The 13,843-nt window shown below is 53.9% G+C and overlaps 1 protein-coding gene and 1 long non-coding RNA gene across 6 annotated transcripts in view; one reads left to right on the plus strand and one right to left on the minus strand.

Moving 5' to 3' along the window:
* LOC144341191 (uncharacterized) overlaps nt 1-12,300 on the minus strand; it is a 37,734-nt gene extending 25,434 nt beyond the window's left edge. Inside the window, exon 1 of the long non-coding RNA XR_013417976.1 lies at nt 12,207-12,300. This is a non-coding gene — a long non-coding RNA (uncharacterized LOC144341191). The remainder of the gene's footprint in view (nt 1-12,206) is intronic.
* The window catches only part of ADORA1 (adenosine A1 receptor), a 40,197-nt gene continuing 37,851 nt past the window's right edge, over nt 11,498-13,843 (plus strand). Inside the window, exons 1-3 of one of the 5 annotated variants that reach the window (XM_028840053.2) lie at nt 11,498-11,919; nt 12,262-12,416; nt 12,912-13,233. In XM_028840053.2, coding sequence (XP_028695886.2) covers nt 11,657-11,919; nt 12,262-12,416; nt 12,912-13,233 — 740 coding nt within the window. In that variant the 5' untranslated portion in view covers nt 11,498-11,656. 5 annotated transcript variants of the gene reach the window in all.

The following is a 13,843-nucleotide window of genomic DNA, read 5'->3' on the forward strand; positions in this document are numbered from 1 at the left end:
CATGTGGGCGGGGGAGGGAGTGGGGCAAGGGGGCTGGGAGACTGGGTGGGTCCAGCCATGGGGGAGGAGGTACTAGAGGGCAGAGAACAAGAGAGGGAAAGAGGGGGAAGCCCCCTCAGGCTGGGCAGGAGTGAGGTCAGAGGTGTCTGGCCGACCTGAAAGGCTTAGGAAGCTGCAGGGTGAGTGGACATACTGGTAGAGAAGGGTGCCCCTGCTCTGCCTCCTCACACTTCTCCTTTACCCCCAGCTGTCCCCTACCTAGGCCTAACCTGAGGCATTTGGGCCATTGCAGCAGCTGTGCCAACCCTTTGGCACTGTCAGGGCATGGGCAGGGGAGGGACGCAGCTGCCACCCACCCCCTTGCAGACAGGGGGTGGGAACGCAAGGAGGTGGCCAGGTTGGAGAAGACCCAAGCATGTGATGAGGCACTCTGCACGTTTCTCTCCAGAACTACCTGCCCATGTACCCTTCACCCCATTCTCTCTTTAGTTAAGTGTTAAGGTAGGATAAGTAATGGTCATTATTAACATTTACCAAACACTCACTATTAAGCAAGGCACAGTGCTGTTGATTGTATAATATGTCACTGAATCCTCCCAACAGCCCATTAGGAAAGCATTATAATTTCCATTTTACAGATGAGAAAACGGAAGTTTCTTGGTTCAGTAATGTGCACAAAGTCACACACTAAGAAGAGACATAAGTGAGATTTCGTGCCAAATATGGCACTAGAGACCAAACTTAAAACCTCTGAGGAGTGTTGAAATAACAGAGGGTTCTATGCCCAGTCGAGGGCCAGCCATCCCCCAACAAGGGGTGACTTCTGGACGTGGTGGATCAGTCTAAGTTAGCCTTCTTCACTGTGGGAATTGAGAGCAGCTAGATGAAGTGGGGTGAAAGTAAAGGCGCTGGAAGGCCGGGCGCGGTGGCTCAGCCTGTAACCCCAGCACTTTGGGAGGCCGAGGTGGGCGGATCACCTTAGGTCAGGAGTTCAAGACCAGCCCGGCCAACGTGGTGAAACCCAGTCTCTACCAAAAATAGAAAATGAACCGGGCATGGTGGCAGGCACCTGTAATACCAGCTACTTGGGAGGCTGAGGCAGGAGAATCGCTTGAACCCAGGAGGCGGAGGTTGCAGTGAGCCAAGACCGCGCCATTGCACTGCAGACTGGGCGACAAGATCCAAAGAGGAGGGTTCTGTTCTCTTGGGACTGGCTTAGGAGATTTGCCCAGAAACGGGAGGAGACAATGCTGTGGGAACAAAGCACTTTGGACTGGTTGTTAGGAGACCGAATCTGTCTCTTCCCTCCAAGGAGGAGGGTCTGTTGGGCCTTCATAGGCGCCGTCCCGTTTGGCCTTTCTGCAGATCAGCTCAGGAGAGGCTCCGGCAGGTGGGGAGCTGAGGCGCTGCCTGTTTTGTCTGTTCTGGCCCATGATGCCGGGTGAAGCATCTCACCTGAAGCCTTGCGCAGTGCTCCGCCAGGCGCTCTAATCCTGAGCCCAGCTATGGCTCCTCCTCCTTCTCCCTGCCGCGGGAACCCAGCACCCAGCGCGGCGGGGCAGGGAACTCAGGCTGCGGGACTGGGGTCTGGCCCTGCCCAGCTCCTCGCCCACGCCCAGGCTTCCATTTGGCCAGCAGGGGGACCCCGAGCCCCGGACAACAGCCCTGAGCTGGGCGGATGCTTCTGGCTCTAGATCCCGCTGCTCAGCAGATCCACCCTCCCCGCCTCCCGCCCCCAGCCTCAGTTTCCTCCTCTGCGAAATAGGAAAATGATTATACTTATTTCACCGGCAATGCCATGAGAGTCAAATGACTTCTAAAGCATAAAGCGTTGTGAGACTTCCTTCTTGTACTCTCAAAGTGTATTACTCTGAACACTGAACGTTCGATCAATGTTTCTGGAGCTCTATGCACCGGGAGCTATTTTAAGCCCTGGATCAAGTCTGTCCAACTCCGGCCAGGGATAGTGAATGAAATAGAAAAGCTCAGTAAGTGAAGGGCTTCTCTGTGTCTCCCACCCCACTTGACGAGCCAGAGGGAGTGAGTGGCTTTTAACTACAGAGTAGACAGACACCTCTAGCAAGCTGCTGTGTGTTTTTCTGGTGTGGAATGTGGGACTTTGGGATGAGCCCACAGAAGACCAGGGAGCCCAGGCCATCCACTACCTCTTTACCCTGACCTGAGGAACATGCACTTAGCGCAAATTCCTTTCCATGCCCAGTGCTGGCTGGTGACAGGGTTCAGGGCAGAGGGGGTGAGGCAGATCTCAAGGGAATGATTCTAGACTAGCACTTTGGGTTCTGCTTAACATCAGGGATGCTGGGGCCAGGATAAGACTGGAGCTGAGGGAATGGGCTGAAGCCAGAATCAGTGGCCAAGCCTGTGTGACCAGTTCTGATTCCTGAGTGTAATGAGTGAATGCCTAGTGTTTCCACACCTGGCTTCCATTGCTGCTGGGAAGGGCTTCACTCAGAGAAATAACTATGAGAATGTGTGCATGGTGGGCTCGCCTGCAGGCTCTCAGGGGACCCAGGGGTACTGGGTGAGGACAGGGGCCATCATCTTAGTTAGCTTTTTACTGAGCGGAGCAAAAACTTGTTCCTTCCATGAAGCCTCTGGCTTCAATCTCAGCCCTCACACCCCAGGTCATGGCCCATGAAGCACCTAATTGGGACTTCAGAAGGATGAGGTGATGGTTCACATGGAAGATGTTGCTTTTCAGTTCCTTCTGTTTCATTCCCTCAGTGGACTGCAGACTCTCTGAGTGGGCTATTGTGATGAACTGGAAAGAACCTTGGAGTGGAAATCAGGAGGCCTCAGCTCAGGGTTCAGCGCCAGCACTCAGTGGTTTCAGGTCTCTCCTTGAGCCTCAGTGTTTTTTGTTTGTTTGTTTGTTTGTTTGTTTTTGAGACGGAGTCTCGCTCTGTCCCCGAGGCTGGAGTGCAGTGGCACGATCTCGGCTCACTGCAAGCTCCACCTCCCGGGTTCACACCATTCTCCTGCCTCAGCCTCCTGAGTAGCTGGGACTACAGGTGCCCGCCACCGCGCCCAGCTAATTTTTTTTTTTGTATTTTCAGTAGAGACGGGGTTTCACCATGGTCTCGATCTCCTGACCTTGTGATCCGCCCGCCTCAGCCTCCCAAAGTGCTGGGATTACAGGCGTGAGCCACCGCGCCCGGCTGAGCCTCAGTGTTTTAATCTGTCAAAGGGGATCATAATAGCTTCCCACCCAGGTGGGGTAGATACAGGGGATAAATGTGAGAAAGGGCCAGGCAGGTGCTCTACCTTTCATTCTGTCCGTATCTACCCTAGAGAAATGAAAACGTATCCTCATATGAAAACCTGTATGTGGGCCAGGTGTGGTAGCTCACGCCTGTAATCCCAGCCTTCCAAAGGCCGAGGCGGGTGGATCACCTGAGGTCAGGAGTTTGAGGCCAGACTGGCCAACATCGTGAAACCCCGTGTCTACTAAAAATACAAAAAATTAGCCAGGTGTGGTGGCTCACACCTGTAATCCCAGCTTCTCAGGAGGCCAAGGCGGGAGAATCGCTTGAACCTGGGAGGCGGAGGTTGTAGTGAGCCGAGATTGCACCATTGCACTCTAGCCTAGGCAACAAGAGTGAAACTTCGTCTTAAAATAAATAAATAAATGAATAAATAAATAAATAAATAAAAGCTTATACACGAGTGTTCATAGCAGCATTATTCACTATAGCCTAAAAGTGGAAACAAGCTAAATGTCCATCAGCTGAAGAATGGATAAACAAAATGTGGCTTGTCCACAGGATGGAATATTATTCAGCCTTAAAAAAGGAATGAAGTATGGATACATGCCACAGTTCAGATGAACCTTGAAAACATTATGGTAAGTCAAAAAAGCCAATCACAAAGGATCCTATGTATCCTATGTATTGTGTGATTCAATTTATATGAAATGTCCTGAATAGGCAAATCCATGGAAGCAGAAAGTAAATTAGTGGTTGCCTATGGATGGGTGGTGGGGGGAAGGGTTGGGAAGTGACTACTGATGGGTGCAAAGCTTTTTTGGAGGAAAGGTAATGAAAATGTTCAAAAATTAAATGATGGTGATGGTTGTACAATTCCATAAGTAACTCAAACCATTGAATTGTACACCTTAAATGGGTGAACTTTATAATATGTAAATTGTATCTCAATAAAGCTGTTAAAATTTTTTAATTGGGTATCCTGAATTTAGTCTGGTAACTTTATTTCTGCCCATCCTTCCTTCTTTCTCTAGTCTTGACAGCCTTCTTCTCCCGACTGGAACATACAGAAGGTAGTGGGGGTATTTGTCTTTCTTGAGGGACAAGGACACTTCTTGATGGGTGGGGAGGAATAAGGGAGCGATTAGGGAGTCAGATACCAGGCTGCCTCACCTCCAACAGACATCACATCATCTCCCCTGCCTCAATTTCCCCTTCTGCCTAGTGAGGGGTGGGGAAACAGAGGATTCCTTGCCTTTGAAGGCTTGGAAGTGCTGTTGGAGGAGTCCAGGAAGGTGGGGTGCATGTGCTGGCTGGGATGGGGTGGGCTGCACAAGGCAGCATGAGTGCTTATGAGTCTGTCACATGGTGGATCTCCCAGACAGTGGCGGGGTGGCAGGTAGATTGCCCAGAGGCACCTCTTTGGCTGCAGATAGGGGCAGAGAAGCCAAGAAATCCATGACTGGTACCCCATGGGCTAGGGTTAGGGGTTGGGGCTGGGCCACAGGCTGTCAGATGAAGAGGAGCTGGTGCTGGGAGAAGGCTGAGTCTTTAATGGAACTGCAGTGTGGCTGGCCAACTGCTGGCCTTGTGTCAGGTCGGGGAGTGGAGGGGCTTCAGGGAAGGGCCAGGTTGGGGTTGAAGACCTGGGAGCCTCCCCTTAGGACCCAGTGGCAGTGGGGGAGGGCTTGGAACTGGTAGAGAACTAGATACTTCCAGTTCTGGGGACATCCAGAGCTCTGTGCCCAGCCAGCTGTCATTAACTGCTTAGCTCCTTGGGGTCTGTGCTCAGCCTCGTTTCCCTCTGATTCATCTCTTCCTTGCCACGGCTTCCCTCCCTCAGGTTGTGAGCATGCTCAGAGCTCCCCATGTAAAACCAACCTCTTTTTGACCCCTCTCTCCTGCAGCTCACCATCCATCTTTTGTTATCCTCCCTGCCAAACTCTTTCAAACTAGACTCGTCTGCACCCACGGCCTCCACTTTTCCTACCTGCTGCAGCATCAGCCTATGAGAAGCGCTCCTACTCCCCCATCCCCTGAAGCTTCTTTGAGGTCTCCACACCCTTCTTTCCATGAAATCCAACCACATCCCCCTCAGACCTATCACAGCTGCCCTTCAGCTCTCAGCCCTGAACCACTCAGCACCCCTGCTTCCTGAAACGTCTGGTAGCCTGCTCCTCCCCTCTGGCTGCCCTCCCTCTTGATTATTGTGGGCACAGCCCAGCTTCTCCCCAGCATCTTCTCTGCATCCTCTCCTAGGTGGCCTCATCTCTCCCAGGGCCTTGACTGTCACCTCCATTGCAGTGACCCAGCTCCAGCTCCAATCACCCTTTGGCCATTTCCAGAAGGCTGCTGGACCCCTCCTATGGGCACAGCCAGCCCAACCTGTCCAGGAGTGGGCTTCATATCCCATCCTCTGTCCCCCCAACCAGCCTGTCCATCATATCTTCCTCATCCTCATCAGCATTTCCCTGGGAACTCAGCTTGAAATAGAGTCATCTTTGCCTCCTCGGTCCCCTAGCCACTATGCCTGGAAGTCCTCCCACGAGACATCTTTCCTGTCCATCTTCGTCTCTGTTCCCACTGCTTCCTCTTAGGTTTAGCTTTTCATCATCTTTGACCATGACTGCTGCCTGCAGGTCTGCCTGCTCTCACCCTCTCCTCCTCCCCTCTGCACGGTGTCTTGGATGATCTTCCTATAGCATCTTTCAGGTCCGTCAGAAAATCCTCAAAAATCCTCAAAAGCTTTCCGTTATCAACAGAGTAGAGTATATTTGTCTAGTGATTTACAACCTAAAAAGCACTTTCACATAAAGTCAAAGAGGTAATGTTCTTCTTCTTCTTTTATGGATAAGAGAACTGAGGCTCAGGGGTGTGTGGGGAGTGGTCGGGCTTCACCCAGTGCTACAGGGCAGATCTAGGACTGGGGCTGAGGCCTTCTGTGGGTGAGGCTTTTAAGTCAGTGCATCGCTTACTACAGTCCTCTCAGTCTGCCCTGGGGACCTCAGCAATGTGGCCCCTAGTTGTCACCCTGCTGCCCAGCCTGGATCCAGTGCCCCTGCCAAGCCCTTGGTTTTGCCCAAAACACACCGGGTAGTTTCTCACACTCCTTGCTCAGGCTGCTCATTCACTCTCTGCCCACAAAGTCCTCCTCCAGGCCATCAGCCCGTCTCTGCAAGCACAGAGCATCCGGCGCCTCCTCCAAGGCCCAGGCTACGTGTTGCTTTCTCGAGAATCCTTCCCAGCCCCTGCCAGCCAGTATGCTCCTCCCTTGTCTGGGACCCCTGGAACACACCGCTGGGAGCTCCAGCTGATTCTGAGCAGGAATTGACCCAGCCGGGCCTCCAGCCCTCATGCTTGCAGCCCTTGGGGGGCATCTTAATAGTAGGTCCTCCACAAATGCCAAAGAAATAAATGGTGGATGGGGCTACCCGAGATTCTCCTCCTTGAGGAAGCCCTTTCAGACCAATTGGCCCAGCAGTTCCAATTACCTCCCGACCGTCACATACACCTTTATGGGTAAAATGCATCACACAGCCGGGCGTGCTAGCTCACACCTGTAATCCCAGCACTTTGGGAGGCCGAGGCGGGCAATCACGAGGTTAGGAGTTTGAGACCAGCCTGACCAACATGGTGAAAACCCTTTTCTCCTAAAAATGCAAAAATTAGCCAGGCATGGTGGCGGGTGCCTGTAATCCCAGCAACTTGGGAGGCTGAGGCAGGAGAATCACTTGAACCCAGAAGGTAGAGGTTGCAGTGAGCTGACATCGCGCCACTGCACTCCACCTTGGGTGACAGAGTGAGACCCTGTCTCAAAAACAAACAAAAAACAAAACAAAACAAAACAAACAAAAAACCACACATCATACGTGGCGCAGGCCTCAGATGGTCCAGGTTCTAGTGTCAGCTCTGCCACATGGCTTCCCTTGAACCTCTCTCATCTGTGACCAGGGACTAATAACACCTGCTTTGCTATCTCCCTGGTGTATAGTGAGCATTCAATGGGATACCGTCTGTGAGAATTTCTGTATTTTTATTATACCAACAAGAATAAGCTTGAAGGGAATTCTCTTATAAACACTAAACTTCTGTGCACCTGTGAGGGGCTTTATAATTATATACAGGTGTGTCCACCTAACACTGCCTCCCTCTGCTCTAAGGTGGGGAGGGTGTGAAAGCCCAGAATCCTCACTTCATCAGGTTCTAAGGTTAAAGGGCTGATGCTTGAGGGATTCTCGAGGGATTCCCTGAGGGAAGGTGGGACCAGGGCTCAAAATGAGGCTCACCTCCGGGACCTTCCTGGGCACCAAGCCCTGCCCCTCACTGCTGGATGGGTATGGCTAAGTTCATTCCTTCTCTGGGTCTCAGTTTCCTTATCTGGAGGGGTTGGATTGAAGCTCAGATTTTCACTTTTTGTTTTTAAGAGCCACAAAGCTAATAAAATCTTATGTTCAAAGAAAGTCTTATACCAGGAACCCATATATGAAATAATCAGAGCTGCTTCATTTAAAACAGGGTGACTCCCTGAGCCCCCGAGACCTGACCCTGCTTCCTAGCCTCAGAGGTCCTGAAGCTCCTCTGTGGAGCCCTAAGGGGTCCTCAGTGTATCAAGACCCAGGAAACACGTCCTGATCCTCACTGGAGGGACTGTGTGTTGAGGCCCTTCATGCCTTCCCTACCTGAGTGTGAACTCTTTCTGGAGCCTGCAGGAGAGACTGTGGCTGTCTTATGCCTCTACCCCTCAATGCTCAGCTCACTGTCTGATACACAAAAGGGGCTCAGGAAATGTTTACCCAACAGAATAAATGAATGAATGATGATGAGATTAGGAAAGAAATGTGAACGACAACCTTGCTTTAGGAGGTAGGAACAGTTCCATGCTGTCTGGAGGAACAGGAACTAGATGGCCTTGACCTGCCCCGTGCCTCCCTGCCGCCTCACACACACACAGGGAAACACGCTGCCTGTGTTCTTCCCGTAGGCCCAGTATCTGGCCCAGAGAAGCCCTGACTGGGGAGAAGTGAGCTGGAAGGAGGGAGGGAGAAGGAGGCAGAGAGCTCCAGAGTACAAATGAGAGCAGAAGGAGGGTGGTGGAAAAGCAGAGGAAGGGAACTTCCAGGAAGTCGCTGCCGGGGCAGACAGGCATGGTTATGCGCCCCTCAGGGGAAGAGCTGAGGGCTTTCCTGACACCCAGAAATCTTTTTGTCCCAACTGCCTGCTCTTATCCAACAGTTCTTCTCCTTGTGCACACACTGGCCAGAGCAATGCTGAATAAAACAAGACAGGGACCAAAATATCCTTCTGCCTGCTGGAAAGGACAGAGAAAAATTATGAAACCTCCTCCAATCCCCAAGCTCTCCCCACAGGGCTGAGCCAAGCCTTGACAGCCACTACTCCTTGCCTTCCTTCCTGGGCTGCTGAGGGGTGTGCTGGGATACTTCAGCCTCCTTGGGCAGCCCTTTCCGACCTGGGAAATCTAGTCCAATTTGGAGAGTTCCAGGGAGAAAAGAGCAGGGCTGCTCAGCAAGGTTCCCCTCACCCAGGAGTGCTTCCCCTTCAGCCCTGCCTCTTCCCCACCCGCCTCTGCCCTCAGTGGGGATGCTGCAGGTACAAGGAGCCAGTGGAGAGACCCAGGACAGGGGCTCAGGAAGAAAAGAAGTAGGATCAAGAGGTAAAAGGACCCTAGGGGATCTTTACGTTTACTGTGGCATTATCTCACCCCCTGAGCCACATGGGAAATAGTAGCTTTGCATTGGGCATCTTGGAGGGCACCTAATCTTGGTACCTGTGGGATTTGGTACCAACATTAGCATCCCTGGTTGCACAGTGCAGATTTCGTAATTTTGCACTCTTTTTCCCTTTCCACCCCTGTGCTTCACTGGCCTGGTGCTGCCTGCTTGCCTTTTTGATAAAATATCAGTGCTAGACACTTTCCAAAAGCCAGCTCATTATGTTCTCATAACCATCCTACACAGAGGGGTATTCCTACACTGCTGTTACAGATGGGGAAACCGAGGCCCAGCTGTTGAAGGCAGGTGAAGCTGGGAGCGTCGCATGGCTGCGGTGTGTGATGGGACCCTGGTGTAGGGACGGTCATCTTGTCTAAGGGTCCTGGACACACTGTGAAAGCCAGAGTTTTGGCTCAGGATACATTCCGGACACCTTGGTTCCACCTGTTCTGCCTACAGCCTCCCTCATTGTCCTTTCCTCGCTATAGACCTGTGACCTTGCCTCTTTCTCTACTTGCCTCCATCACAAACTTCCCCTTCTCTCACCCCTGTTATCTGCCCCTCACGGGGGAGCTGGTAGTTAGAAGGTTTCCAGGGGGAAGGACCCAGTTCTATGGTCTCCATCTCAGCCCATCTCTCCCACCTTGGAATGGACTTACCAGCTGTTGATGTAGGATGGGTAAACTGAGGCCAGGAGAGGAAACGTGGCCTGCTTGAGGTCACACAGCCAGTGAGTGGCAGAGTAGAGCCTAGAAGCCAGCTTCCAGCTCTTCTGACTCTCGGTCAAGTGCTCTTTTCACCACACCAAGTGACGCTGCCGCCCAGGAGATCTGAGCACCGGCTCTCCCACCTCTGTGTCAAGCCAGAGGACTGAGGAGACCTTGTGCTTCCCCCAGGGCCGCTCTCTGGACTAGACCCTGCCTTGGCCATTCTGTTTTCAGATAGGCTGGTCTAATCCCTGAGGCCTGAGAACAGGCAGGAGTGGAAGGATGGAGAAGAGAAGGGAAGAAGATTTTGGCTTATTTTGCCCAGAACTGTGAAACAAACAAATTACCTACAGGTATTATGCAAATGCATCCACTACGTGTCAGCAACCTGTGTGGTAAGACGAATAGGAGGTGGGAGTGTATGTGTGTGGGAGGTGGTGGTGGGTGCTCAGGTGCCTTCCAGAGCTGAAGATGCTGCCAATAGTTAGAGAGGGTGACCCCACTCCCCCATCCCCGTCCCCAAGCCGGGCCCATCTGGGTCTTCGCAGTCTCTTCTGACATCTAGATGTGTGACCATTGGCAAACTGAGTGTAAACTGAGAGAGAAAGCCTTGAGCCAAAAATGGCTTAAGCCAAGGAAAGGGTGGAGGGGCAGGGGATGGTCGCAAAGGCCTGCATGTCTGGGTGGCAGGGGGAGTAGGCAGGATGTCAGGTGCCCTTGGGCGTTTTGACAAAGTCAGCAGGGGAAGTGCAGGGGGATGGGGAGGAAGGAGAGTTTACACTTCCTAATTTCTCCAGCTAGCTGCTAGGGAAGGAATGTAATTTTGTCGTCTGAGGCACTGATTCCTTGCTCCCCCTAAAGGCAGAAATGGAAGTTATCTTTCCCCACAGAGGGCTTCCCCCTCCTCCTCAGAAGACTCAACTGCCCTTCCTCCCTGCCTCCCAGCTACCCAGGTTCTGGGTCCCACATCATTCCTCACTGTGATTCAGTGCAGCCCCCAACGGAAGCAACGTGCCCACCCTCGTCTGGGCAGAACCCTTTTCCTTGCATTCTGAGATCCAGTGACGGAGCAGTGCCCCTAGAGGCCCGGTTGGGTTGTGGCTAGCTAACATTGGGGTCCCCAGCCTGACTCTCTTTGCCCTCCTAGGACCCTGGCCCAATACCCACAAACAAGGATTTCTCAGGTTGGGATCTCTGTGAGGCATCCATTCATTTCCAGGGTCTGCTCATTAGTTAATACCAGTGGACTGCCTAAACTGAAACTGGCAGAAGGTGGCCAGGGGAGGGGTCTGGACACAGTGGAGAGAGTCAGGAGCCTGGGATTCTTATTTTGCTCCTGTTAAGATTTTCCCTGTGACCTCCGGAATTCCCTTCCTTCCCTGAGCCTGCTTCTTTATCTATAACATGAGGGGATTGAACTGGATGCCTTATGGCTTAGCACTGTGCTACGAAGAGGGAGAAGGAGGAAGGAAAAGGAGCGCAGAGCCGGTGACACCGACAGGCGATCCTGGGAAGCCAGGTCCCTTCCCTGAGCCTCAGCATCCTCATCTGCAAAATGGAAATTGCTAATAGACTAAAAGGCAGTTCTGAAAGATGGATGAGAAAGGAATATAATGACTCAGGGTAGAGCCTGCAAAACAGTGTGGGATGAGAAGATGCAGGGACTGGTTTCATAGAGAGAGCGGGGTTTTAGAATTGGGGGAGGGTGCCAGGACTACAAACTGACTGCTTTGGGAGATCCCAGAGGGGGCATTCTGAAGTCCTGCCGAAGGGATTCTGTGCCGTGAGGGGTGAGGGGTCGCTGGAGGCCAGACCAGGGCTCCCAGGAGTCCTGCATTGAGAAGGGAGAGAGTGGACACAGGAAGGCTGCGCCTCTGTCCAGTCCTGAGGCTGGGCGCGCACACCAGGCCCTTCGAAAAGCTCACATTTTTTCCAGCTTTTCTCACCCAGTATCACTTCCTTTGTTAAGAGGAGGGGGTGGGGGAGGAGACGGAGGATGAGGAGGGAGGGGCCCGCGGGTGCCGCCGCCGCCCCCGCCCCCTCCCGGTGTGCGGAGCCCGATTGTCACTCGGCTCCCGCGCCGGGGGCGACAGAGCCGCCGGTGCCCGAGTCGAGTCCCAGCCAGCTACCATCCCTCTGGACTTTACAGGCCGGCCTTGGCTTCCCCAGGAATCCCTGGAGCGAAGGCGTCAAGGTGTGGGGGCACTTGAACAGAACAGCTCAGGTAGCCGGGAACTCTGCCAGCTTTGGTGACCTTGGGTAAGTCTGAGTCTCGTTTAGCCCCTGGGGCTCCCCAATGGGGGTGCAGGAGAGGGTTGAAAGAAGAGACCGGAATGCCCCCTTGGGGCAGGCCATGGGCAAGGGTCCCCGACAGAGCGGGACCCGGGGACTGCTAAGATCCAGGCACCAGACGGGTCTCAAGTGGGTGGCGCAGGGCAGGTGCGGGAACGCTGGGGTATAGGGAGAAACGCCCCAGCCTTGTCCTGGGCTCCGTCCCCAGACCCACGTCTGCCACCCCAGTCCCAGGTGCGAAACAGGGGCGCTACCTCTTTAAAAGTGTCCGGGGCTGAGTCTCTGCCGCACCATGTGATTGCTTGAAAGGCCGGGCTGGGAGCTCTGCGGCGGGAGCCGGAGGACTATGAGCTGCCGCGCGGTGTCCACAGCCCAGCCCAGCCCTACCGCGCGCGGCCCGGAGCTCTGTTGCCTGGAACTTTGGGCACTGCCTCTGGGACCCCTGCCGGCCAGCAGGCAGGATGGTGAGCTCCCTGTATCCTGTTCTGTGCACGAGGGTGGGCAGAGCCAGTCATAGGAGACCCCTCTGTGTGTGTGTATGTGTGTGTGTGTGTGTGTGTGTGTATGTGTGTGTGTGTGTGTGTGTGTGTGTTTGCGCGCGCGCGCGCGCGCTCGCGAGCTGGAAGCTGCCTCACACCTGATAAAAAAGCCAGTGGAGGAGTGAGCGCTGCTATTTTAAGTTGCTGAATGGAACCTCTGGGAATGATAAAGGGAAGGGACAAAAATTAGGCAGTGAAGGAGCCAGGTGCCCCTCCAGCCTGGGTAGGAGCTGCATGTGCCAAGTGGGACATATTTCCATGGGGTACCTGGAGTTCCAGGGCAGCCTGAGCTCCCTGCCCCTCCCAGACAGGCTTCCCCATCCCAGGCCTCCCTGACCACACAGGTGCTTGCCTCGTGCCCCTTGGTGCCCGTCTGCTGATGTGCCCAGCCTGTGCCCGCCATGCCGCCCTCCATCTCAGCCTTCCAGGCCGCCTACATCGGCATCGAGGTGCTCATCGCCCTGGTCTCTGTGCCTGGGAACGTGCTGGTGATCTGGGCGGTGAAGGTGAACCAGGCGCTGCGGGATGCCACCTTCTGCTTCATCGTGTCGCTGGCAGTGGCTGATGTGGCTGTGGGTGCCCTGGTCATCCCCCTCGCCATCCTCATCAACATTGGGCCACAGACCTACTTCCACACCTGCCTCATGGTTGCCTGTCCGGTCCTCATCCTCACCCAGAGCTCCATCCTAGCCCTGCTGGCAATTGCCGTAGACCGCTACCTCCGGGTCAAGATCCCTCTCCGGTGAGTCCACAGTCGCTGAAGGTACTCACAGCACCGCATGATGGCTGGCTGGAGGGCTATCTAGAAAGGATAAAAGGTAGAGCATAAGACCCCAAGTAAGCCAGATGTTCTTTGGGCCATTGTGCTCCAGTCCTCACTCTGCCTTCCTGTGCTCCGCTCTGCAGTGCCAGAGAAGCAGGAGGGGGATGGGTGGCTGGAGGACTGGACTGTGAACTTACCAGTGCCCATGACCTCAGAGCTGAAGCTCTTGCAGCCAGGGAACCTGAGGCTGCCTGTCAGGCCTGGGGTGGAGGTGAAAGATTTGGAGGAGCCACTAAGGTGGGGTCACAGTGAGTGCTGGGTAGGAATGAGCTGAGCTCTGCCAGTCCCGGGAAGAGGAAGAGAAAGAGGCAGAGAAGAGATTTAGGGTGCGGTGGCAACATAATGAGGGTGGCACAACAGGGGCAGGAGCGCTGCTTCTCCAGCCAGACCCCAGCAGGCTTCCTGAAGGCACGCTTTGGCTCTCTTGTTCACCAGGTATCTCTGTGCTAGCCAGCTGTTCCTTCCAGGGCTTTCCAGCTGAACCCAATGGTCTGATTACCTTTGCCTCACTCCCACTTATGGGATCTCT

The sequence above is a fragment of the Macaca mulatta genome, chromosome 1, assembly GCF_049350105.2.
Source record: "Macaca mulatta isolate MMU2019108-1 chromosome 1, T2T-MMU8v2.0, whole genome shotgun sequence".
NCBI classification, from domain to species: Eukaryota; Metazoa; Chordata; class Mammalia; order Primates; family Cercopithecidae; genus Macaca; species Macaca mulatta.